General features: G+C 55.7%; 1 protein-coding gene and 1 long non-coding RNA gene across 3 annotated transcripts in view; one reads left to right on the top strand and one right to left on the bottom strand.

The window, feature by feature from the left end:
- The window catches only part of LOC120890724 (uncharacterized), a 38,518-nt gene extending 15,320 nt beyond the window's left edge, over positions 1 to 23,198 (bottom strand). The window contains exons 1-3 of one of the 2 annotated variants that reach the window (XR_005735119.2): positions 22,540 to 23,198; positions 4,039 to 5,287; positions 2,532 to 3,897 (exon numbers count right to left, since the gene is read on the bottom strand). This is a non-coding gene — a long non-coding RNA (uncharacterized LOC120890724). Of the gene's footprint in view, positions 1 to 2,531; positions 3,898 to 4,038; positions 5,288 to 22,539 lie in introns of those variants that run through there. The other variant, XR_013427718.1, reaches the window with a different exon arrangement.
- A 157-nt stretch (positions 23,199 to 23,355) lies between these two features.
- Positions 23,356 to 26,310, top strand: Pou3f1 (POU class 3 homeobox 1). The gene has a single exon (XM_078025948.1). It carries the CDS (start codon positions 23,395 to 23,397, stop codon positions 24,748 to 24,750), a length of 1,356 nt encoding a protein of 451 aa, XP_077882074.1. The 5' UTR covers positions 23,356 to 23,394; the 3' UTR covers positions 24,751 to 26,310.
- Positions 26,311 to 26,712: the final 402 nt, after the last annotated feature.

Below are 26,712 nucleotides of genomic sequence, written 5' to 3'. Positions count from 1 at the left end.
GGGAGGTGCCCCAGGCTCTGCTGCTTCTCCCAGGAGCTGGGAACAGAAGGCCTGAGTTTGTCACTTGCGTATTTGCTGACTTCTCTGCCCTCTGCCAGCGTTGGGCAGTCGCTTCCCAGAAGTTTATCCGAGGAGAGCGGACACCGGGGTCCAACAGACCCGCGAGGCCAGGGAAGGCGCCCCCGCAGCCCGCGCTGCTCTGCCTCCCACCTCTCTGCCGCCGGCCTCTGATGACCGTCCCTCCATCTTTCTCCTTCTCCTTCGGGATCCCTTGGTCCACATCCACCCCTTCTCTTCTGGGTCTGCCCTGGGCTCCTGGAGACTGACCCCCAAGGCCTGCAGGGCCTGGGTGCCCCGGGTCAGGTCCAGCAGGTGGGAGGGGCTGCCAGAGGCCGGAGGGTGGGGGGAGGCGGCCACGGGCTCCCGTCCTCCCCGCTCCAGGGCCACACTTTGGGCGGTGGCTAGGTCTCCATGAAACTCCAACAGGCCTCCCTCCCCCCACAGCACCCCCCCTCCTGGGCTCCCTGACACTGGCTCCTCCCCTCGTCCCATCAGCACTAGAGACGGCGAGCGCTGCTGGCCACAGCTGGTCTCCCAGGACTCCCCGCTCCCACTTAACCCCGGAGCCACACCCCCAGCCCTTTTTTCTGTTGTATTCAGAGACAGGGCCTCACTGAGTTGCTTAGCGCCTCCCTAAATTGCTGAGACTGACTTTGAGCCCAAGACCCTCCCGCCTCAGCCTCCCAGGCCGCTGGGATTACAGGGAAGGTCAGGGAGCCAGGCCTCGCTGGCTCTTGTCACTGCCTCAGCCCCACCTTGTGACTGTAAGCAGCCAGGCCCTCACAGCAGACCACTGGAGGAGAATCCTGCTTCCGGCCAGACACGGCTGGCCCCGCTCACCTCTCCCACTTGCTCTCTGTCTCCCCCCCTCACCCCACCCCGCCACAAGTCCTACTGAATTCAGGGTGGGAAACGTTGCAAGTGCTTCCGTCCCCATCCCTTAGGGGACCTCCCAGGGCTGCTGCTCACACACACACACCCCCAGCCAAGACCCCTGACACCTTCCTGGCAGGTCAGGGAGAACGAGGGACAGCACCCTGGGCAACAGCACCCCTTTAGCCACAAACCCGCCAGCACATTCCAGAACCCCGCTTCCCCCTGGGCAGCACAAAGAGACCCGTGCCAGAGAGGCCGTGAGCTGACGGACCTGCACGTGGTTTGCACACCGTGACGCGGGTGTGAGGACCCTCCACGCCTGACCTCAGAGTGTAAGGTATGAGCAGAGGAAGGACAGGCCACGGGAACAGCCAGTACCGGTGCCCGAGGCTGCTCCCTGCCCCATGGGTGAGGAAGGACGGGCAGACTGGAAGCATCGAGGCTGAGGCTGAAGCTAGGGCTGGGCTCAGGCTGAGGATGACGCTGTGGTTTTCATTAGGTCTGGGAGGTGGTGGAGGATGGAGGCTGAGGCTGGGATGGGGACGTGGAAGGGACTGGCACTGACGTCAGGGCTGAGGCTGAGGATGAGTCAGGGGCTGAGCATGGAGCTGAGGCTGAGGTCAGTCGGGGACAGGTGTGAGGCTGGGCCGAGGCTGGACTGGGCCTGGGGAGGCGGGTTAGGTGTTGAGGCTGAGGCTGGAAGCTGAGTTGGGCCAGGGGCTAAGGTTGGGTTTGGACTGCAGTGAGGTTTGTGGCTGGACTAGCACTGGATCTGGGGCTGAGGTCAGGGTCAGAGATGGGTTCAGGGTGGAGGCCGAGGTTGGATTCTGAGTTGGGTGAGAGGCTAAAGCTGATGTTGGCGTGGAAGCCAAGACTGGCCCTAAGTTGGGGCCGGGGCCTGAGGCTGCCCACACAGAGCTCCTGTGGGCTTTGGGAACCTAACTCAGCTGCACAGTGTAGCCACTGGCATGGGGACATGTCCTCCTTCCACTCTCTGAGTAACACCTTCCTTCCTTTCTTCATTTCTCTGTCTGCCTGCTCCTTTATCACCTATGATGTGCAGAACACTGTGTTCCACCTTGGAACAGACCGTGAGCCCAGCAGACGTGACCTCGACCCTCCTGGGGAGCTGAGGTTTTAAAAGGGAAGAAAAACAGTAACCCAGAGTCACCGAGCCGGGGCCATAAATAGAAGCAGGGGAGGGTCATGAATGAACGGCCCCGGGAACCATGTCAGACAGCACAGCACGTGCCAGGGCACGGAGGCCACTGGTGGTGACAGAGGCCTCCTAAGTGGTTCAAAGTTAGTACAGGAAGCATATGACAGGGGGTCGTCCCCTGCTAGGAGACAAGGAGCACTTGGTGGGAGGGTGGCATGCGCTGTGCTAGGCATCTCCGGTCTCCTCTAACCCCGACACTAGGACACAGAGGATGTGGTGGGTCTGGGGTCAGGTAAACCTGAGCTCAAAGCCAGACTGTGCTAGATACAAACCATCGGAGCTGTGTGACCCTGGGCAAGTGACTTCCCCTCTCTGAGCCTCCGTCACATTCTTTAAGGGGGTGACAGTCATTCCTACCTCCCAGGGCTTGAGGGAAGATGGAGGTGATGTGCTCCCAGGTGTGTGAAATGTGAGTTAATGAGAGTTCTCTCCCCTTTCCAGGGCGAGCAGGAAGCCGCAGCCTGCACCTCACCAGTGGCCGCGTGGGCCCCCCTGGCTGTCCAGGCCTCAGTTGTCACCTCCCCCAGGTGCAGGCCTGACTTCTCCCTGGAGTGCGCGCTCCTCGGGGCGCAGGCGTGATTTACACAGCCATCGGGACAACTCCAAATTGGACTAAAACCTAATGACTGGAAACGAGACGAGTAATGAAATTCTACGCAGAAAATATACAGGGGAGATTTATTAGGTGAGTTTTATTTATGATATTGAGTACTTAGGGCTCGGGGTGGGGTGTGGCATTGCACAAATAAATCCAGTCCACGCGCTCCCGGCCCACACATCACCTGCCCCGGCACCACCTCCCCCAGCAGCCCCGGCGCCTGCTCCAGAGGAGACCCCACACGGTCCCTGCCTTCTCAACTCACAGCCTCCCCACCTTGGCTTGTCCCTCCTCTACCACTTTGTCCCTGTGCTGCCAGCTTCTCCAGACCCTGACCTCTCCTCGGTTCCTGTGGCCGGGTTATGCCCAGAGGCAGAACCTTGGGGACAAGAAGGGGAATGTGGAGGGCAGGAACATCAGGAGCAGCCCATTCACAGCATCCTTCCCTTCAGCCCCTTCTCTCCTCACTGCTTTGCTTGACTCCCACTTTTTGACCTATTTTTCCCTCCGTTCACTCCATTCCATGGCACAGTAGCTCCCTAGTTGTTGCTCAAACATACCTAGTAAGGTCATGCCCCAGGACCTTTGCACTGCCTGTGTTTCTTCCCCAGCAAACAACGCAGCTTGCTCCCTTGCTTGCTTCACTGTCACCTTTCCAGTCTGATGGGCTCCTGACCAACCCAAGCTTGCTTATCCCTCCTCCTGCCGCTTTCCTTTCCTCCTGAGCACATGTCCCTAAAATCTTTACATCTTCCTTCTTGACCCTGTTTGTTGGGTGCCTCCCCGACTAGAACCCAAGCTTCATCCAAGGGAACAAAGATGTCTGTTGGCCGGGTTGCCGCTACCACTCCAGGCTCCTGGAACCAGGCCTGGCAGGTGGAGGGCCATCAGCACAAAGAGACGCAGCCAGGTCCCTAACAAGCCCAGCAGCCCTGGCTGAGCGTGGGACATGCAAGGACCTGCAAGGTGCCGGGGACTCTGCCAAAGGTCCCCCAGCTGACTCTGTGCTTGCTCCTGGGCCAGGTAGAGTGACATAAAATAAATCAGACCCGGAACCGGGCTCTTTTAGCTCTCAGCCGGCGGCAGGACAGGCAGGGCAGGTCCGTGGGCTCAAGGCACAGCCCTGGGAGATGATGGAGAATCCCTGCCAGGGAGCCCGGGGACAGTTAGAAGGAATCCAGGAGGCACTTCCCAAGAGACCCTGCCCAGAACCAGGGGTGACTTAGATCTAGGGTGGGTCCTGGCTGTGCCATCAATCCGCTGTGTGGCCTCAGATGTCCCTTACCCTCTCTGTGCCTCTCGGCTCATCAGTAAAGCTTTCTGGGATACAGCGCCCGCTCTCCGGATGGCCATGGAGATGGAACGAATCCTGTAAACCTCTTCCAATGGACCCAGCGCATAACCGATAAGAGTACGATAAATGGGAGCCGTAGTGACCACCGCTTGTATCATCGTGGTTGAAAGCTGGGCAAAGGGAAGAGGGGGGAACCTGAGGCAGCGGGGCGGGCGGCTGGAAGAGCCCAGGCCTGGGGTCCCCAGGGCTGTGCTAGTGAAGGCAACAACCGGCTCTGGGGGCGGGGCTCCCTGAAGGGCGGCACCTGCGGATTCTGGGCCAACTGCAGACCACCATTGCGACATCACGGAGCAGGAGGCTGGGAAGGGAGGCTCGCTTGGCGCTTCCTGGACACACACACCCAACACAGGACACCAGCCCTGAGTCCCACCGCCCCCCCCCATGTGGCCCCATCGGCCTCTGGGCAAGAACCACTGGGGTTTGAGCTCTCCGTGGAGGATGGGGCCCCTCGGGACCCCGTGGTCCAGCCTCCCGCAGGGACTCCCTCTGCAGGGCTGGTCCCACCAGAGGACGAGGGAGGACGGGCTGGAGAAGCTCTAGAAGCCAACTTCAGAGGCTTGGGCCTGCGCCAGCCCCCGCAGCGCAGCGCCTCCACGGAGGAGGGGCCCTGGAAGCTGGGGGTTCGCACCTTGCTCCCTCCGCCTCCGCCGCCCTCCCCAGCAGGTTATCAGCGTGAAAACAGGAAGGCTGGCAGCGCCATCAATAATACATGAAGGCCGGCCCAGATCAGCCGGGGGAGGCGCTCAGCCCCGGGGAGAAGAGCCGGCGCTGGGGGCGCCCCTCCTCCCCTGGCTTTGTGGGGGGCAACACCAGGAGCAGACGCTGGGGCTCTCCCTCCTTTTTGCTGCCGCCGCCCACCACCTGCAGAAGCTTCCACCCCTGTAGGAAAATCTTCTGGGTTGGGATGCAGGAGGCCTGGTCCTGGAGTTTGGGAGATCAGAGGGAAAAAACCCAAGCCTGGGCCACAGGCAGGTGTGCATCCCAGCCCAGGTCCACCCACCTACTGTGTGACCTTAGGTAAATCACTTCACCTCTCTCCACCTGGGATTCTTCATGTGCAAAGTCAGAGTCCGGAGGAAATGGTGAGAATCCACAAAAGAATGGATGTGAACCTTCTCGCAGGTAATAGACATTCAATAAATGGTAAGTTCTCTCCTTCCCTGCATCTAAATCTTCCCATCTGTAAAGTGAAGAGGTTGAATAAGTGATCTCTAAGGGCCTGCCCAGGAACCACAGGGAGAGAAACCCCAGGCCACGTATGAAATACAACATGCAAACTCATGCTCTGCCTAAGAGACCAGAGAGGAATGAGGAGGTATCTCTTTCAACCATTGTGGACAGAAAAGACCTCTCTGGGGAGAGAACATGTGAGCAGAAATCGGTAATGTAGTGAACATAAGAAGATACAGGGAATCACTCCTAGCAAAGGAAACTGCAAGTGCAAAGGCCCTGGGGTGGAAATGATTTCTGCAAGTTTAAGTAGCTACAGGTGGCCAGCGTGGTTAAAACAAGTTAGCAGGGAAGATTCGAAAGGAAGCAAAAGGGGGGGATTACCCCCAGAGGGTCCTGAAGGCCATAAGGCTGCAATGTTTACTCCATGTGAAATGGGAACACTTACAGGATTATAAGCAGAGACAGGACTTATTCACCAAGCTCTTAAAGACTCCCTGGTTGCTGTGTGAACAATGGACTCAGCACTGCCCATAGAAATATGATCCAAATCACATGTATGATCTAGAATCTTCTATGAGCCTTCATGAAAAAAATGTAAAGTAACAGGAGAGGCTGGGGTGGTGGCCCAGTGTCAGAGTGCTTGCTGCCTGGTCTGCAGAGGCCCTGGGTTCCATCCCCGGCACCACAGGAAATAAAAAAAGACCTTCAGCAACAATTAAGAAACAGGTGAGATCAACTTATTTTCAAGCCGTCTTCCACATCCAGGGTATATTTTATCATCATGGCCCATCTCGGCTTGGCCCGTAGCCCGCCAGCTACACACGGCCACCGTGCTGGACGGCACAGCTCTAGAGGGACAGGGCTGAGAGCAGAGGGCAGCAGATGCCACTGCCAGGGGGGGCCGGGCGGGCTCACAGCACAAGGAACAGGCCGGACACGCGGGAAGGCGGGAGGGGTGGCCGAGGCAGGAAGGCGGGGGTCAGCCGCGGCTGCCCCGTGTTGGCACTGAGGACTGAGTGGCCCACGCGGACTCCGTGCAGTAGGCACGTGCCAAGGGCTCATCCTCAGAAGCTCAGTGGCCTCTCGTCTGATCCTGTAGAGACCCAACAAGGCCAGCCTCCCGCCTCCAAAAACAGAACTGGGAGGGGGACATGGTGTGGGGCCGTTGTCACCTCTGTCCCTCAGCAAGCACAACCACCCTGCCCACAAACGCCACGAGGACACACCCCGTCCTCTGGTCCTACACCCCAAGAGTCAGGGAGAGGAGAGGCTGGCCCTGGGACACGGAGGACGGAGCCCGGAGGCGCACTCCAGGGCTGGACGCCAGGACCCGGGTCTTCTTCGGCCCCGAAGGGAGGGCGCCCCTCGCTGCCTTGTCTGCAGAGTGAGGGGCTGGCCATGCATGAAGCTAAGGGGACACGGGGACCCTAGATCACTCAAGTGTGTCGTCCCCTGGGCTGGACACGCAGCCGCGCCAACCGGGAAGACCAGGTGCTATTTCATGGCGCCATGATTTGGATCTGGTTTGTCACCTCCATGTGGAAATCTGATTCCCCACGCGGGGGGCGGGGCCTGTAAGAGGTGACAGGCTGACACAGTCCTCAGTTAGCCACCGCGAGAATGGGCCCCGGCGCTGTGTCCTCACGGAGGCTCGCGGCCTCTCGGTTCTGCAAGTTCTGACACGGCACACAGCCCTGGCCAGCGGCAGCCACCTGCGCTTGAATTTCCTGCCTCCAGAATCATGAGCTAAAAATGCTTCTTTCCTTTATAATCTACCTCGTCTCCTATTCTGTTATAGCAACAGAAAACACACTGAGACTCATGAGCCACAAAAACAATAATTATAACCGCTAACACGGGCCACTGTGGGCTTGAAACACATTAGTACAGATGAACGCCCTTCACCTGGTCATCCAAAGCCACACAGCGTCTAACGGGGGGTGGACGAAGGGGGCTGCCATGTGACCCAGGCAGCCTGGCCCCAGAGCTTCACCAACCCCACTTTCCTGCCGCTCTGGCGGGAGCACAGAGGTGCCGGGCAGCAGGCTGGAGCCCTGTCCCTCTGAGCTAAATCCACGGGGGACAAGTTCCTGGTCGTTCTTCTGCAAATAGGGAGTAGTTCCACCTGGAGGCGGAACTCTGGGGCTGGGTTGGGTTTCAGGAGTGTCCCCGGTGGAAACAAAGGACATAGCCTTTGTATGTCCTCCAGCAACTGGTCAGCCACTGGACACAGGGAGCCCCCCAGCTGTCACCAAAGGCCCTTCCCTGAGAGGGACCGGGCTGTAAGCCAGGATGGCCACACTCCCAGAACTACCACAGCCTGCACTAGAGTTGGGGACAGGAGAGAGGGGACAGGACATGGGCGTCCTGAGTGGGACGACCTCTTTCTCCCAGAAAGAGCAGCCCTAATGTAGATGGCAGGAAGGGCCACCACAAGGCAGCCGTGTCCATCCCGGGCTCTGGAGCATGCAGGGAGGTCTCAGTCCCCAGAGGGACACAGGCTCATCCAGGCCTGTCTCCAAACTGCCCTCCCATCCCCGTCAACCGAGCCAGTCCTGGGGTCCAGTCACAGCTGTCCTCCCAGCAGGCACGGCACACTCTGCCACCACCCCGCAGGCAGAGGGCTCCCACCCGCTCAGTCAGGCTCCTGGGAGGCCCGAATGCGTCTGAGCAAGTAGGAAATGTCACTCACAGTGAGCGGCTGTCCAGGCGGAGGGGCCGGGACTGAGCATCAGCATCGCCCCTCACACTCGGGCCTCTGGAGGAGCTGGACCGGAAGACTCCATTCCTCTTCTGCCCTTGCCCTGGACCCCCGCCCTGACCCTTATCAGGTCTTCGGGCCTTGAAATCCTCCCTCTCCCTGACTCTGGCCTTGGGAGTCTGTCTGTCTGTCCCTCTCTCTCACCAACCACCCCACCCAGTCTTTACCTCCCTCTCTCTCTCTCTCTCTCTCTGTGCATCTCTGTCCTCATTTAGGTCTTTGCCTCTGGTTCCACTGCAGTTCCACCCTCAAGAGGAGCCCAGCCCAGTGTGCTGCCCACATTTACTGACCAGGCTGGGTCTGGCCCGGGCAGGTGGGAGGGTGAGGAAAGTGGCTATTGGAAGCTCATCCAGCCACACCCCTGAGCCCTCTCCTGTTTTGCCAAGATGGTTCCCAGGCCCAGAGCCCAGCCTGCTTGTTTACTACAGGAAGCTCACAGCAGCACTGCGTTAGCACTCTGCCAGCCTGGTGCTGGCAGGGGGCCAGCAGCCCCTGCAGCAGCGTGGGCAAGCTGCCAAGCAGCAAGGCCCCATCCCTGGGGCAGCACAAGGCCTCGCCCTGCCTACCTGGTGACCACCTGGCGTCACCCACAGCTGGAAATGAGTGTGACAGGCCTAGTCCAGCAGGAGTGGAAACAGCACACAAGCTTCCCCACGAGGCCAGGTGCGGGGGGTGCACATCTGTGATCCCAGCAGATGGGGAGGCTGAGGCAGGAGGATCCTGAGTTCTGGCTTAGCCTCAGAAACTTAGCAAGGCCCCAAGCATCTTAGTGAGACCCTGTCTCTAAATAAAATATAAAAGAGGGCTGGGGATGTGGCTCAGTGGTTAAGCACCCCTGGGTTCAATCCCAGGTACCAAAAAAAGAGAGAGAAAAAAACAAAGAAATGCAAAGAGGAGTCGACCCACACACACATAACCACTGACCACCTCCCCACACTCTAACGCAAGAAGCACGAATGGCGGCTGCATCAAGCATCAGTCAGCAGATGGGCGGGTGGGTGGATAGGTGGAATAGGAGGATTCATGGATGGATGGATGGACAGACAGATGGACAGATGGGCAGGGAGGTCACTGGAGCATAGCCTGCCATGCAAGGCTTTGATTTTCCCTCATCTCACCCTGGAAACCCCCTTTACCAGGTAAACTTATTCACCAAAGACAGACAGACTGAAGTGTCAGGCACTCGCTTGGCTTCTGATTTTTGAGCGATTTGCTTCTACCTGCCCCATTGCTTCCACAAGGACTGAAGAGCCCAGATCACAGCACAGGCCAGGTGCGCAGGCTGATGGGCAATCGGGACCGGGGCCTGCCCTCTGAGCAAGCCTGGCAGGATGCACACCACCCCTGTGCCTCCGTCAGTCACTGAAGCCACAGCATGTGGAGCACGCTCTTCTTCCTGAGCTGAGACCTGGCTTTCTGAGCAAGGCCAGAGGACAGGCTTGAGCTTTGCAGGAGAGCTGGAGGGGCCAGGAGCTGAGCTGTAGGCTGGCCACAGGAAGGTGGGATTGAGGCAGGCCAGGCTGGACAGCCCCTACCCTCCCTGGCCTTGGTCCACCACAGGCTGCCAACACAGGAAAGATGCTGAAGCAAAAATGTTCTCAGAACCGCTCCAGCTCACCCATGGTGGGCACGCTGGTCTTTCTGTATGCTAAACACCACGTGCCCAAGGTGGCAGGCAGACAGGAAGAGGCTACAAGAGAGAACAACGATCTCCCCAGACTTCCCCAAGCCATTGCAGTGTTGCGAAGATTCAATGAAATAACCTGTGAAGTGCTTAGAAACCGTAAGCACTCAATATGTTCTAGCTATCAACACTGAGGATAATGCCTGGCACAAAGTATGCACTACATATATGTTGAATGAATGAATGAATGAATCCTGGTCCATTCTGCTCTTCCCACATTGGAGGAGAGGAATTGACTGGTCTCTATGGCTACAGGGAAAGATGTATACATCAAGTTTATTCCCACCCCAGGGACTTTGCCCTTGCTGTGTCCTCTGACAGGAGGGATCCCACATGCATCTTTCACAGCATCCACTCCCTCAGTGGATTCAGACCTCTGCAACTGGAATAAGAAAGGGTTCTGGCCATCACCTGCTGGTAGAGCTCCCTCTTCCGAAGTTGTCTCTCCTTCTCAGCCAAGAACCCTCACCAAGTCCAGGTACTTGTTTATGTATTCAGGCAATCCAGTGTCCCCCTCCAAACCAGAGCTAGGACTTGAGCTGACAGGGGCTCCGGCCTGGCAGATGGTGCCACTCATATGCTGATGGCCCCCAGTGTCCATGTATGACAAGGATCCACCCAACCCACAGGGAGTCATACTTTGTCCCCAACCACCCACCTTCCCAGCAAGCCCCAGCAGGAATCATGGTACCGTGGGAACAGGGGAGTCCAACATGCCAGGATGTAAGAATCCTTGCTCCATCCATTAAGAGAAAAATACTTATAGTGCGCACACTTGCTGTGTGCCAACCACCTTGCTAAGTACTCAACAAAACTGGGGTCATTTCACTGTCACAACAAGCAAAGTGAAGTGGGTGCTATCCTTATCTGACCTCTGCTAAAGCAGAGTAAACTAGCTAAGTGCTTGGGCTCTGGAAGGTGACAGAGCTGAGTTCCAATCTGGGCTTCTCCGCTCACTTGCTTTGTGACCTTGGGCAAGTTACTGCCGCTCTCTGAGTCTTTGCTTTCTCCTTCACAAGGAGGATTGCCTCTCTGGGCCTGTGTGAGGATTAAAGCAGATAAACTATGACAGGGTGCCAGGCACACAGCCCTCAATCAAGGTCAGGTCCTGCCCTTCCCTCCTTATCTCACAGATCTCCTGCCAAGGTTTGCAGGCTGAGACTGATCTTCCCCACATTTCCAGGCACAGGGCTGGGCACTGCCAGCACACACAGAAAATTCTTGCTGACTGGCAGATTTTCCCCATTCCTGTCCCAGGCCAGGACTGCAGAGAATACTCCCTCTCCTGGAGCAGCTGAGCAGGGGGTTCCTGTCCTAGGTAGCACGAGGGGAGGGTGCTCTGGAGACCATGACCCTGGACCCCAGATCCTGCCCTGGTTCCCTGGGTCTGAGGTCCTATTTAGAAAGCCTGGCTGGCACCCTCCTTCTCCAAGACCATGGCCACCTATCAACCCAGCAGTCCCTCAACCCAGTGCCCAGAGCCCCGACCCTGCCACCTCCTGATGAGCACCCTATTCGCACCAGCTACACAAATCACCACTCCAGAATCCCACGTTCCAGCCCACCGGCTACGCAGGCCTGCAACTGCCAACTGCCTACCGCAGGGGTCACTTTCACCCCACTCAACGGCCCCCACAAGTGCACACTCAGAGCCCACAGCCACGTCCACCCGAGCCGCGTCCTCTGTGGGGCCCTGAAGCCTGGCAGGAAAATCACAGAGGCGTTCTGACATTAATCAAAGATACTCATAAATAAATATGTGTAAATCATATGCAAACCAGGTAGGAATTTACATATTTCACTGCTGAGTCAGCATCTCCAAGCACCAGGGAGGGAGGCTGCCTACAGCTCAGGAGGTCTGGGACAATAGTCCTCGGCATCCAGCCGGGGTGGGTCACTGTGCAATCTCAGATGCATCATCTGGGATTCTAGAACTTTCAAGTGGGAAGCATCGTCCACTTTTTATAGATTGCCTATGACATGCATGCATTCACCTACACACCGACTGCTACAAGTATTAAATGAAGTACCATGTAAAGTGCACTATTATGAATACCATCTAGTTTAACTCACAATAACAGCAATGCTCAGCATACCTAATATTGGTAATAATAGCGATAATTACTATCATCTATTAGGTGCTTCCAACACCGCAAGCCTTCTGTGTGTGGCAGGTAGAGCTGGTGTCCCCTCATCCCTCCAGGCCCTGCCATTTCAGGGCACTCCAGCCTGATTTCCTACTGCCTCCAGCTGCAGCTTTGCCTAAGGGCTTCTTCTGGTCTCCGGGAGCTGCTCTGCCTTCCCAAGGCAGGCCCCAAGTGTTGGAGAATTAACCCCCAGCCCAGAATGACTGATATGTGAGTATATAAATGGCCCAGCTCGTATAAATGATTCATCTATTAAGTAGGAAAACTCTCAGGTATGTGCTCAATGCTGGCACCCAATGGTCCTCAGTGGAACAGATGTCCACGGTGGTGACCTGCCACTTGTTCGATGAGGCTCCCTCTGTTGGCCTCCTCCCCTTCCCTGTCTCACCTGCCCACTCCCTACCGATGTTTTCTGGAATGCATGAAAATCCTTATCTCAGGGTCTGCTTCCGGGGAAACCTGAACTGAGACACCATGCACACATCTCATGCAATCCTCACGACAACCCTGGGAAGTAGGAATTTGCCCTGATCAGGATATCAGATTCCCAGCCACATTCTGCAAAGTCCTGTTAGAGCTGGTCTTACCTCCTCTGCATCCCCAATCTCCCTCCCCTACCACTCCTCTCCAGCAATGCTGGCCTCCTCCCGTTGCTTGGATACATCAGGGCCCCTGGATGCCCTTGCTGACTTACCGGCCAGAAACACTCTTTCCAAGGCTCCCTCAATGACTGGCCCTTCTCATTCTGCAAGCCTCCGCTTAAACATCACCACCTCAGAGAGACCCTTCTCAACCACCGAATCCAGCAACTTGATCATCACTGTTGCTACAGCCTGTCGTCATCTTGTTTGTGAAATGATGTACTTGTTTACTATCTGATTCTCTTCTCTCCTCTTCTAGAATGTATGTTCCCCAAGGTCAGGAGCCTTATCTGTGGTTTTCAATTGTTTTACCCCCAATGCCTGGCCCAAAACAGGTGATCAAAAATATGAGTTGAAATGGGAGGAAAAACTATTTCTATTCCTGGTGAAAGATCAGGAAACTATGGCTTGCAGTATGAGAGCACATTGCCCATGGCCACCCAGCTGGCCAGAGCTGGGACTTCCTGGCTGCAAGCCCGAGATCTGCACTGCTGTGGTATTCTGTTAATTTGACCGGTGAGGAAACTAAAACTCTGGGAAGCATGCTAAGAGCTAGAGCAAGTACTCAAATGCAAGCTTCCTGAGCAGCGCTCCTTCCACTACACACTACATGTTAGACCCCCCCAACCCCCAAAACCACTGCTGAATATAAAAATCCTCCAACGGCAGTCCCGACAGGCCAAGCCTATCCTCAAAATCAGCTACTCTGCCTTTAGTTAGGCTCTTCCAGAGTCAGGGGGCTCTCTCAGGGATGAAACGGCCCTTAGAATGCAAAACCTGAGCTCTGGTCCCTAAAATGTCCACGGCATGGTCTGACCTATGCCCCCTGGGTCACACATAACTTATTTACGCTCTAGAACCCAGGACAGCCCTGCAGACACCCAGAAACTGAAGTTGAAATCTAAGTTAACACAAATGGTGAACTGTCTAAATAGATTCAGTACATGGAAACCACTGAATACAGCTACCAAAAGGGTTAGGTGGATGAGGTATATTGGGAGATGCTGGGGATTAAACCCAGGGCTTCACTCACGCTTAGCAAGTCCTCTACCACTGACCTCCATCCCCAACTGCCCCTACCTTTTTTGTTTGTTTGTTTTTTCTTTTTTGAGATATATCAACAAGTTGCCCAGGCTGTCCTTGAACTTGCCATCCTCCTGCCTCAGCCTCCTGAGTCACTGGGATGACAGGCATGTACCACCACGCCCGGCTATGAGGTGTATTTTAAAACACAGACAGATATCCAAAATATATTGTTAATTTTAAAAGACAAATTTAAAAATACCATATGTACTGTGGTTACATCTTCCATCAAAAAAAGTCACATCTATATCTAGCTATATATCTATACATAATACATCCATAGATATAAATATATATCACAACCTGTATAAGTTTGGCAAGTTAATTCAACTCTCTGAACCTCTATTTCTTCATTGTGAAATAGAATAATAGTTGCACCTAACTCATAATGTTTGGTGAGGGGCCAATGTGTAAGCCCGGGTGACGGCATTTAGCACAGCAACATGATTAACATTCAATAAATCTCAGCTCTTATTAAATAATGAATGTCCATGGGAGGAAAAAAAGAGTTCTGGAAATGCCTAGCATGCATGAGGCCCTGGGTTTGAGGCCCAGTACTGCAAAAAGAAAAGGAAAAAAAAAAAAAGGAAAGTTCTGGAAAGATATAGCGAATAGGAGTAGGAATGAGGAATGAGGCAGACAGATGGATGGAGGACTTCCACTTTCTATTCAGATACTTCTGGGGTAAAGAATTTTTGCAAATGAGCTCAGATTGCTTTTTTTTTAAGAGTCTTTTTTTTTAATATTTTTTTAGTTGTTCATAGACCTTTATTTTATTTATTTATATGGGGTGCTGAGAATTAAACCCAGTGCTTCACACATTGCAGGCAAGGGCGCTACCACTGAGCCACAGCCAGATTGTTTTTATCAGCAGTAAAAACAATAAAGACATTTCTGTTTTGTAGATTAAAAGCCCCCAAGGTGGAGACTTGCCTCCTCCTCCAGGTTCCATGCTCCTACTTCTGTGGCCTCTCTCCTGGAAACCAGCGTCCCTCTGACCCTGACCAGGTGCCAGGCTGGCCTGACCACTGAGCAGTTTCCTCTGGACACAATGTTTATATTGACGATGCCTCGAGACAAGCGAAGCTGGGGACCCTAGAACTTTTCCATGATTGCTGAACCAGGCCTCTGTTCTCCCCCACCCTCAGGTCAAGGTCCTGACCTGCCTCACAGGGTCCTCTTTAACAGATTTAGTCCCATCCCACAGCCCACAGTCCGGATTTGTGGCTGCCCCTCCTTTCTCTGTTGGCAGCAGTGTATGGCCTTATCGTCCTATGCATCCTCATCTGGGCTATGCATGAAGAACACTGAGTAGGACCAACCACAGCCGACCCTCATCCCGGCTGCTCTGGGCCCATTACCCGGCCCCCTTTGACTACGGTCAACAGCCAGGTGTGAAGAAGAAGATTGGCTAAAACCAGTGTCTACAGTGTCTCTCCTTTGTCTCCCTCTGGGGAAAAAAAGAAAGAATAGAAGGAACCGAGATCACAGGGCACAGCCATGTGGTGGTTCCCAGGCATTCTTTACTGGTGCCTACTATAGCCAGGAACTGAGGTGGGTGCTGTGGACAGACATGGAACCGAGCCATTCCCTGACCCCAGGAGCTCACAGTCCCGCTTGAAAGACACACCAGGCGTTAAGAACAGCATGAGCCTAGAAATGCTAACATACAAATGGACTGTGGAAGCAGGGCAAAGGCACGGCTTGCTCTAGAGAGGGAAACTTCTCAGAGCCAATGTCCCTTGAAGTGAGGAGTGAAGCTGCGGAGAAAGGGCTTTCCAGGGAGAGGTGCATTCCAAGACAGGAAGTCAGTGCCGGGCACAGTGGCACACACCCATAATCGCAGAGGCTCAGGAGGCTGAGGCAGGAGGATTGTGAATTCAAACCCAGCCTTAGTAACTTAGCGAGGCCCTATCTCTAAATAAAATATATATTAAAAGGGGGGAGCCGGGCACAGTGGCACATGCCTATAATTTTAGCAGCTTGGGAGGCTGAGACAGGAGGATCGCGAGTTCAAAGCCAACCTCGGCAAAAGCGAGGCACTAAGCAGTTGGGCCCAAAATTAAAGATAAATGGAGGCCTCCACCTAAGAGTCCTTTCCTAGCAGAAAGAAGAGCAGGATGTGAGCCCGGCACACACTCTTCTCAGCTGAAAACCAAAGTTGAGACTTGAGGGTGATTTTATCTGCAGTGACAAGTCCATCCCCAGGCTCAGACAGGTAGTGTTCCAGACCCAGCAGACGTCCCCAAGTCAGACACATGTCCAGAGCTCAAAGAGACATCGCCCCAGGCCAGGAAGATGTTGCACCAGGACCAGACAGATGTTGTGCCAGGCTTGAACACATGTCCTGGGCCTAGGCAGAAGCTGTCCCGGGGCCAGATAATGTGCTGGGCTCAGCCAGGTGTCCCAGCCTCAAACAGATGTTGTCTCCAGCCCAGGCAGATGCTACCCTAAGCTCAGACAGATGTCTGCCACCAGAGATATATAAAGATGCTGAGAGGTCCCTGGGAAAATATAATTCCTAAATCCTCCTTCTCTACTTCCACCCACCACCTGCTAACCCCCAAGAAAGCTAAGAAGGACAGCACTGAGCCTGCCACTCTCCCCCCCCAAGCCTCCCAACTCATAAAAAATCAAGGAACTCTGTCACTCTGTTCCTCCCACTGACTCCAGACAACTGCTGCAGGGAGGAGGCTGGGACACACAGTGTGGCAATGAACGAGGCCCATGTCCAGGAGAGCAGGGTACCTCAGCCATGTGTGGAGTGGTGGACAGTGATGCCCAGGTCCCCTGTGCCGAGTAAGTATATGGGGAGAGGGGACATTAACGAAAGGAGGGTGGGTTGATGTAAGAAGCAGGCCTCACACGGTGGGACTGGAGGGAAGGAGAAGCCCTGTAACCCCATCCCCATCCATACCCACTCGGCCCCACACCTGAGACGTCATTGCTGGGTCATGTGAAGGTAATGACACTACTCCAAAGCTGGACTGCATTAAGTTGGGGGAAAAGAGGGATCCAGAGGCCCGGGGCGAACACAGAGTGGGGAGAAAGTCCCATTCATTAGCTTGATCCTGACTGGAAAAAAAAAAAAAAAAAACAGCCTTCCTTCCCCAAAACCCCTCACAGGGGTATCAGGGGCCTGGAAGGAAAAAAGAACACCCCCTCTGTGGCCACTTGGCTCCTACCAGGAAGCCACAGCTGTGCGTACTGGAACTATGCAGAAGTGGGACTTCCAGAACCATGGGGGATAGGTGTTCCTAGACCACAGGTGGAAAGACAGCCCTGGTACCTAGGATGGGGAAGCGAGAGGAGAGAGGAGACGTGTGAACAGTGAGAGCCGAACCTCCCCAAGGAGAGGCCTCCATGGGCCGCCAGCTCATGAATATGTAAATCAAGCCTGAGCCACACCCCTCACCTGTGCTGGTTGGGACTTTCCTTCAGTATTACCTTCTTGCCCTCAGGAGCTAAGGCTAAGGAAGGTGAGGTGCACCCTTCTCACATAATAAAACAGTATCCCCAAAACAAAAGAACACTGAAACTCCTTTCAAATGGAAGCACTGTCTGACTCAATTACAAACACTAATGCATACACATGAATACAAACCAAGCTCAAGCACCTTAACATGGGTTAAATACGCATGGGCATCTATAAAACTTGAACACTAATTCATGCAAGCATGCGAACACAGTCACCATGTGCACAAGCACACCAAACTGGCACACGTACACACGTGGGGGAAGCCCCCTCTCCCTTCCACCCAACCCAAGCTGCCCACCCTCAACCTTCAAATAGATCACAAAGTCGACCCCAGGCCCAGGAAGGCACCTCACTCTTCTAACAATGGTGACAAGGACTTAAATTATCACTCTCTGCTCCACCCCACCCTGTGGTGGTGAATTTTGCAGCCATCCAGATAAAAGTGTTTTTTTAAAAAGAGAAAAGAAAGAAAAAAGGAAACTAAAACCCAGCCCCAGCCCTTCAGAGTGATTAATCCCTGCTAATGATTTACCGATTTGCAGAGAGCGTGTTGTGCATAACTGGATTGTGGGCATTAACACCAGCTCAGAGGCTAAAAATGAAAGTAAGTTTCAAGAGCAATTGACCATTCCTAATTTGAACATGCTATTGATACACTAGGAGGACCCTCATTCCCACCCATAGGCCTAGGGACTGTGATGGGGGTAAATGCAAGGGAAGATCTGTCCCAAAGAGACACTTCACCTTCTACCCCTCCTTCCCTTCACCAAGACTAGGACAAGGAACCTGATATTAGGTAAGTGAGACTGCCTTATTTTTCTTTCTTTCTTTCTTTTTTTTGGGGGGGGGGGTACTGGGAATTGAACTCAGGGTCACTTGACTACTGAGCCACATCCCAGCCCTATTTTGTATTTTATTTAGAGACAGGGTCTCACTGAGTTGCTTGGAGCCTCACCATTGCTGAAGCTGGCTTTGAACTCACAATTTTCCTGTCTCAGTCTCCCAAGCCACTGGGATTACAGGTGTGTGCTACCACATCCAGCGAGACTGCCTCTTTCTCCTCTGCCAAAGGCAGCTACATCCCGCCTCCACTGCCCTCCTCTGTTCTAGGTTCTAGAGGGCACAGGAAGGACAGAGGAGGTACCAGACCCCTGAAGGGACTGAGTTTGGAAAGAAGATGTGGGGCTTGAGGGGAGAGCTTTCCAATGGTGATAAGCACTACATATTTGTCTAATTGGCACCCACCTGTACCAAGGCAGCAGGTGGACAAGATGACTCTGGCACCCCCCACTTTCACCACCCAAGACATGGAAACTATAGCAGACAGGACCCCGCCAGGCTCGTCCAGTTAAAAATCACATTCCAGCCCAGAATAAGCAGGGCAGGGATCCCCAGTGGGCGTGGTTGCTCCTGACACCATTCAGCAAGAACTGGCTGGGAGGAGCAGGCAAGTTCTGCTCCAACTGACTCACCCCAGATGGCCAAGGGTACACCGGGACCAAGTCACACTCTCCCTTTCCAAGCTTCCAGTGATTTCATCCCACTTTTCCAAGCAGCCCAACAGAGACCACGCTGCCTGAGGGTCACAGAGAAGAGGAAACTAAGACCGACCCCAGGTCATCCAACAAACTTGAGTCAGGGCCCAGATGAAACCCAGGATGTTTGACTCCCAAGCAAGGTCCCCTGAAAACGTACAATCTGGGGCATGAGGAGAAGACTAGCAGATGGGCAAGGAAGTGGGCTGTGAGTACCACCCCAGCCCAGGCAGCAAGACAGAAACTCAAAACCCACACGGACAAACATCATAAAACTCAGCTCCTGCAGCAGCCCTCCCTGTGGAGCCCTCCTCTCCTCTCTTTACCTCTTCCCAATGCTCCTGATGTGCAAGGACCCTAGGTGGCATGTCCTGGAGCCTCTCCTCCCCCAGCACTGAAAAGGTCTGGGGTCTGCAGCTGCAGCAGACTCTCTCTGCACTTGCCGTCCTCCTGACCAACTGCCCATCTGACAGAAGGGAGCTCTGGGGCTCAGAGACCAAAGCAGCCAGACCCCACTCCCCCCAGGAGACACTGGCCAAGACTGAGCCTCATTCTCCTCCCGAAATCTGGGCCTGGCACGCCTTTGTGCAGACACCCCTGCCTGGGATGTGGGACTGGACTGTTGCGATGCACATGTGACCATCAGGGTGCTGATGGCGACGGAGTGTGGTTGTGTTGTCGAGGCCATGTCTGTGTCTCCTGGGAGGAGGTCCATGTCTGTGACCCCGGGCTTTGCAGACAGAGTTCATGGGGCTGGAGCTTGTGTAGCTGCCCCTCCCCCTTGCAGAGCCTACCCCCCTCCCCAGCTTCCCCTCCAGCTCAGAGACCCCCCACAGCGAGGGCCCCATCTGCTGGAGGCTCGGTGACCTGTGTCAAATGAGCAGGCGCTCGGTCACACTCCAGAGCCTGGAGGAGGCCTCCCTGCTATGGGAAAGCTGAGCAGCTCCTGCCTGGGGGCGGGCTGGGCAGGGGCCCCGCTGGGGAGGGAGGCCAGGGAGCCTGAGACCCGCAGCAGCCTGACTGGGAGCTGCCCTCCGCAGACCAGGAGAACGGGGGAAAATATGAAAAGAAAGGACTTCCAATGCGGTTTCCTTGGGACTAACACTGCGGCCAACGGCATGGACCAAACTCTGAGCTGAACACAGCCCCCTTCCTGCTTTCTGATCCTTTGAGCAGATCTGTTGGTTCCTTGAGGATATGGTTGTGGATGGCTGTGTGTCTTTGGGAGGTATGGGGGTATCTGCATACCTTTGTATCTGCATCTGGGAGGGAGAGTGTGCATGACCAGCCTTGTGTGTATTGTGTGAATAGCAAGGTGTGCCTATTTGGGTGAATAACACTGCATGCTGGCTAAGAGTCTCCATGTTTGTGACCTTGTGGGCCTAGAGGGCTCTTCTCAGTGTCAGTGAAAGAGTGCCTAAGTATAGGCCTATTTCAGTTATGTGCGTGTTCTGTTTGTCCCCATTTAGACACATGCCTGTGTTTATTGTTAGACGTTGCTTTATATCATTCTGAATATTTGGCCTAATGACACAAGTCCATGTGTTCCTAATGTGAATCAGTATGTTTGCCCTTGTGCTAAAATGTGCATCTGTATCTGTGTGTCAAGTGTGTAAACGTGTGTGAATGCCCATCAGTTGGCAAGGTCCTCACCACTCTGTGTGAGTGCCTGACTTCCATGGGTACACCTGCAGCTTCGTAGTGTGGTATGAGGAAAAGTTCTCCCCAGGGTCTGTGAAGGTGGTGCTCCTGGAGAGAGGGGCTGTTGGGTTGTGCAGGTGTCTGCCAGTGGCAGTGTCACAACCCCCAGTATCCCACACAGAATCTCTAGGAACAAGACTGAAGAGGATGCTCAGACATTTTAAGATAGAAAAAGTGAGCCTCTGAGAGGTAAGGTAATTCACACCAAGTCGCAGGCTGCTAATGGGAGTGATGGAACTTGGGCTGGTTACCTAGAAGCCTGGCTACTGCTTTGCTGCAGACTCCCATCAATTCAGCACAGACCTGAGAAGCCAGCTTCCAGAGTGCCAGCTGGCCTTGACCTACCCCTGAGAACTGCCAGAAATAGGGCTGAGGGCTCTCTTTGGCCTCATGGCCAAAGCTGCTGCCTCCACAGGCACCCCCCCCCCCATTCCACAGCAAGCAGGAAAGTAATGACAGGGAACACATGGGTCTTGCGCCCCTGGGCAAATCTCAGCTCCCTATCTATGCACTGAGGGTAATAATCTCAGTGCTCTCACAGGACTAAGAGGCACAAAAGTGCTTTCTAAAGCACCATGCCCACTGGTCACTGTTTTCCAAGCCTCACTGGCAACTCCAAAAGCCTGGACATCATGATACCCACATCCAGATATTTCCCATCCTCCAATAGGAACTGAGACTGATTTACAAAATCACTGACCATCAGAGGTAGAAGGACATGGGAAGTCAGATAGTCCAAACCTCCATCATGCCAATCTACAGATGAGGAAATTGAATTTTAGTTAGAGATGGGAGTACCTTGCTCACCCACCAAAAATGAACAATAGGAACAAACAGAGTAAGAGCACTTTCTGAGAGATTTTTACTCCCTTTGTCTCACAATCTGCTTACTTAGTGAGACAGTTGGGCTGCCCATAATACCGCTATTCCCAATTTACAGGAAGAAAATTGAAGGACCAGAGTGAATGTACCAGAGTCATACTTGCCCAGAAAGAGTGGCAGTTTCAGGTTGAAAACCTAAGTTTCAGTGTCATACAGGCCTACTTAGGGCTGGCACGAGAGGAGACTTCACTTAAGGACTCTGGCCTTGATCCTGCCTCCTGGATCTGGGAGAAAGCCCAGGGAGCCCAGTAGGCCAGGAAGACCTGGGCTGCCTCAAGGTGACACTTCCTGGGCCAGAGTCCAGGAAAACCCAGTGTCCTTAGCTGCGTTCACAACTGCTGATCTAGAATGGGACCTAAAGGATGTTGTTCAGGACACTGACCACTGGCCAGACAAGAACCATGCCCTGTTCCACTCCTTCCCTTGGGGTAGAGGAATAGCCAAAGGCTGGATTTGGGACATTCAGAGCCCAGATGAGCACATTCTATGCCTAGGGTAACCCTTGTCACTGTCAACTGTCCCAGCCACCCTTGAATCACCTCCACAGCAGTGGTCACCCCAAGTCCCCATTATACACCTTTCTTCTTTCACACACTGAGGCTTCATTCCACAGGACTGACTTTCCCAATAGGGCCCTAGGTAGGCACTTAGCTCAGCCCTGTGATTGGAAATGGCAGGGTCCTGAAATGTATTAATCCATTAGAGGTTAAGAGCGGGAACAGAAAAGGGGGATTGGCAGTGAAAAAGTCTCCCTGGGACTCAAGGCTAGATGTAGGAAGTGGTGGAAGTTACAGCTCAGGACATTTAGGGTGGGGCCCAAAGTGGGGTAAGGAGGCACAACTGAAGTCCTACTCCTCTCAGGATCCTCCAAAGAGTTCCAAGTGTGAGGAAGTGGCGGAATTCCACTGCCCACCTTTTCAACAGGGACTTCTCAACCTCAGTTCCCTTTTCAGCAGCCCCAGGCAAGTCTGGGTAAACTCCAAGACTCCACGCGAAGCTGGACAGCTCCCAGCCTGTGTTCCGGATTTCTGAAGTGCCAGCTACCCTTCCCTGAGTCTACACCATTCCTTTCCTAGAGCAAGTCTCCCCAGGGTGTTATCCCTCCGTGATCATCGCCTATGAGCTGTTCAAGCTGGAAGGAGATGGAGTGAGAAGGCTACAGCAGCGCAAAACTGGGCCCAGGGTCCATCACCCCGCAGGTGGCGTTTTTCCCGGAGCCACAGTCTCCACCTCAGGGTCCTCTCATTCTCAAACCCCAGAACACGGCCGAGTTACAGGAGCTCGCGTCTCAGCACATAACCGCTGCCGCCCGCTGTCCTGGTGCGGAGCCTCCCGCGCCTTACTCACCTGGCTTCGGCGTCCGGGAGCAGGAAGGGGTGCCCGCGCAGGGCATGAAGCTCAGGCCATCCGACTCTGCGCTCTCTGTCAGGGCCGCAGAGGTCCGCGATGAGTCTAGAGAGAGAAGAGGGAAAACGAGACAGGCCAGGCAGGCATTCGGAGGAGCGCTCGGTGAAAACTGGAAGCCGCGGGAGGCGAGGCGACAGAGGTGAGCAGCCGCGCGGGAACAGAGCCGGAACCCGCGCCGCCTCGCGCTCGCCGCCGCGGAGACCCGCGGGAATCCTAGCCCGCAGGCAGCCGCACTGAGGAGGGAGGAAGTGAGGGGCTGAGTCGCTTCTTGGAGCCCGAGCGCCTCCCGGAGCCCGCAGTCCCCGCCGCCCGGGTGGGATGCGGACAGGAATTCAGCTTGCGTGGAATATGGGGCCGGTCGGGCTCCGAGTCTCCAGCACTGGGGGAAAGCGGGGCCCACGCAGCTAGGACCAGAGGGGGTGCGGTCCCAGTGCCACCCCCGCGCCACTCCCCACGTGGCGGCCGCGCCCCCGGGGCGTGAATGTGTACGCGGACGGTAGGGGGGCTGTGAATGAAGCCCCAGCGGCCAATCAGCACGGCCGGCGCGCGGGACCCCGGGAGCGAGGCCCAATGGCGAGCTCTGGGTGGCCGGGCCAGGCGGCAGGCGGGCACAGGGGGCGGGGGCCGAGGCCGGGGGGCGGGAGGCGGCTCCGCGGGCAGCCAATGGGCGGCGGGAGGGGTGGGGCTCCGGAGCGCCGAGCGGGTCCGGGCTTTAAGCCTGCGGAGCGCGGCGGCGGGGCCCGCAGACGGAGCGGAGCGGCGGCGGCGGCGGCGCGGCGCAGGGCGCGGGGCGGCATGGCCACCACCGCGCAGTACTTGCCGCGGGGCCCCGGCGGTGGAGCCGGGGGTACGGGGCCGCTCATGCATCCGGACGCCGCGGCGGCAGCTGCAGCCGCGGCGGCCGCCGAGCGGCTGCACGCGGGAGCCGCGTACCGCGAAGTGCAGAAGCTGATGCACCACGAGTGGCTGGGCGCGGGCGCGGGCCACCCCGTGGGCCTAGCGCACCCCCAGTGGCTACCCACCGGAGGAGGCGGCGGCGGCGACTGGGCCGGCGGCCCGCACCTGGAACACGGCAAAGCGGGCGGCGGTGGCACCGGCCGAGCCGACGACGGCGGCGGCGGCGGAGGTTTCCACGCGCGCCTGGTGCACCAGGGGGCGGCCCACGCGGGCGCGGCTTGGGCGCAGGGCGGCACGGCTCACCACTTGGGCCCGGCCATGTCGCCGTCGCCCGGGGCTGGCGGGGGCCATCAACCCCAGCCGCTCGGGCTGTATGCGCAGGCGGCCTACCCAGGGGGCGGCGGCGGCGGCCTGGCCGGGATGCTGGCGGCGGGCGGTGGCGGCGCGGGGCCCGGCCTGCACCATGCGCTGCACGAGGATGGCCACGAGGCACAGCTGGAGCCATCGCCGCCGCCGCACCTGGGCGCCCACGGACACGCACACGGACATGCACATGCGGGCGGCCTGCACGCGGCGGCGGCGCACCTGCACCCTGGCGCGGGCGGCGGCGGCTCGTCGGTAGGAGAACACTCGGACGAGGATGCGCCCAGCTCGGACGACCTGGAGCAGTTCGCCAAGCAGTTCAAGCAGCGGCGCATCAAGCTGGGCTTCACACAGGCCGACGTGGGGCTGGCGCTGGGCACACTGTACGGTAACGTGTTCTCGCAGACCACCATCTGCCGCTTCGAGGCCCTGCAGCTGAGCTTCAAGAACATGTGCAAGCTCAAGCCTCTGCTCAACAAGTGGCTGGAGGAGACCGACTCTTCCAGCGGCAGCCCCACCAACCTGGACAAGATCGCGGCGCAGGGCCGCAAGCGCAAGAAGCGCACGTCCATCGAGGTGGGAGTCAAAGGCGCGCTCGAGAGCCATTTCCTCAAGTGCCCCAAGCCCTCGGCCCACGAGATCACAGGCCTGGCCGACAGCCTGCAGCTGGAGAAGGAGGTGGTGCGCGTCTGGTTCTGCAACCGGCGGCAGAAAGAGAAGCGCATGACCCCCGCGGCGGGCGCCGGCCACCCGCCCATGGACGACGTATACGCGCCCGGGGAGCTGGGGCCGGGCGGGGGCGGCGCGTCGCCGCCCTCCGCACCCCCGCCACCCCCGCCAGCCGCGCTGCACCACCACCACCACCACACACTTCCAGGCTCTGTGCAGTGACCCTGCCGGCTGGGTCCCTGCCGGCGCGCGGCAAGGCGCGGGCGCGCAGTCCGCCCGCGCGGCCTGGACTCTTTTTGTTCGGTTGCTTTGGATTTTACAAAAAGCCCAGAAACTTTCGAACAAAACCAAACACCCGGACGACCCTCTCCGGCAAGCGGCGAAGACGGCCGGTAGGCTGTGTCGCCCGAGCCCCTGAGAAAGAAGCGAAGATCCAGAACGCGCCAACTCACCCTGGGCATCCTGCCCGCCGCCTGCTCCCTGCCCCCATCCCCTCGACGACCCCCGCCCCTGCCCCCCCGGGCTGTTCGGGGCCGGATCCCGGCAGCGGTCTCCCCACAGCGACAGGTAATGCGGTGCGGGGTTAGGGATTCCCCGGGAGAAAGGACGAAGAGAGGAGAGTTCCCCCCATCCCCATTCCCTGGGGCGGACTCCCCAGCCTGCGGGTCAAGGATGCGGGGGGGCTGTCACTTTATTCGCTCCACGCCTCTTCTCTCCCATAAGGATGCGCCCCACCCCACCTCTTCCCCTTTCTTCGGGCTTGGTTTTTTACGATTTTTATTTATTTGTGGAGCCTCTCGGCTTCTGGGGTCCTTCTAACTCCGCCCGCGCCCTTAATTTAAATCGCTGTATACTGTATTTATCGGGGCCCTGGAGGGGAGGCCGCGAGAGCCGCGTCTGTGTATAAAAAGCAGGAAATAGCCAAAGCTTTAATCTAGCCTAATTTATTTTTCCTCTTCTCTTTCCCTTAGCCCTCCCCTCTCAAAAAAAAGCAAAACAAAAAAAGCAAAAAAAAAAAAAAACTAACAAAAAAAAAATTCGAGTGTTCATTTTTCGTTTCGTTTCATCCGAGCCTCGGCTCGTTCCCGGCCTCGCTGGAGGGGTCTGCGCTCCCACACACTCGAGTGGGAAGGGGCTTCTGCCCGGCTGCGGACTAACCATGGAACCGTTGGGGCTTCTGCTCCCCGCGGGGCCCTGCCCTCCTGGCCATAACAAACGAAACTTGGAAAAGTTGGAGATATTTTTTAACCAGCTGTAGAAATAAGCCGTTCCCTGAGAACCTTCTGCCTGATTCCCTGCAGCTTCCCTCTGCTCCCTTTCCAGCCCCCCCTGGATGCGGGATGCTGGGGGAGGCGGGGAGAGAAATTCCCCAAGTTTGGGGTGAGGTTGGGAACCATGTAAATATGTGAGATATGTACACACTGGCGGGGAAAAGAAACATTTTGTGCTTGGATTTTATTTTTGGTTTTCTGGGTTGTCCTCCCTCCCCATCCTAAAGGATTTTGTACACCCAACTAATCCGAAAAAGATATTTTAATATGATTTCCTGGTTTCTGACCCATCTCTATTTATTTTCTGGATATGTTTGGAGCTTCCCCCTTTTCCATTTCTTCTTCTGTTAAGGTTTGAATTTAAATTTTGTTATTTTATTTTTATTATTTTTTGGAACAATGTTTTGGTGCATTCTCTTTGTATCTTTATTGCAAAAAAAATAATGTAGACTGGGAAGTTCCCTTTATATTTATGTTATAGTAAATATTTTATTACTCACATAAACTTGTACCCCAGGGCTGTGTCCTGTCCTCTTTACTCCTAGGGCTGGGGCGGTTTTTGGTCGAAGCCATGGGATGCTCTTCCTCTCCTCCCACAAAGATCTGGCCTATTTCAGGCCAGTATTAGTATGCCTATTATTTGGGCAACAGTTTGGCCCCTACCCCAGGTCCCTCAGACTAGGGAAGATAAAGCTGCTTCATGTACCCTTCCCATAACTAGACTCCGCAGACCAGACCCGGGACAGAAAACTGCAGACACCACCCTGAACTTGGGTCAGCCATTAGTCAGGTACAACATAACTGCTCTCCCCAGCCAAGGAAGAAGTCCTCCTTGGCCTTGACCTCTAGCCTAGAATCTCTGTATCCCCTGCCCTACACCCCAACCTGGAACTTTGGTTTCGCTTTGTATCCC

Source organism: Ictidomys tridecemlineatus, chromosome 11, assembly GCF_052094955.1.
Source record: "Ictidomys tridecemlineatus isolate mIctTri1 chromosome 11, mIctTri1.hap1, whole genome shotgun sequence".
Classification (NCBI taxonomy): domain Eukaryota; kingdom Metazoa; phylum Chordata; class Mammalia; order Rodentia; family Sciuridae; genus Ictidomys; species Ictidomys tridecemlineatus.
This window is presented reverse-complemented; position numbering and strand designations above follow the sequence as displayed.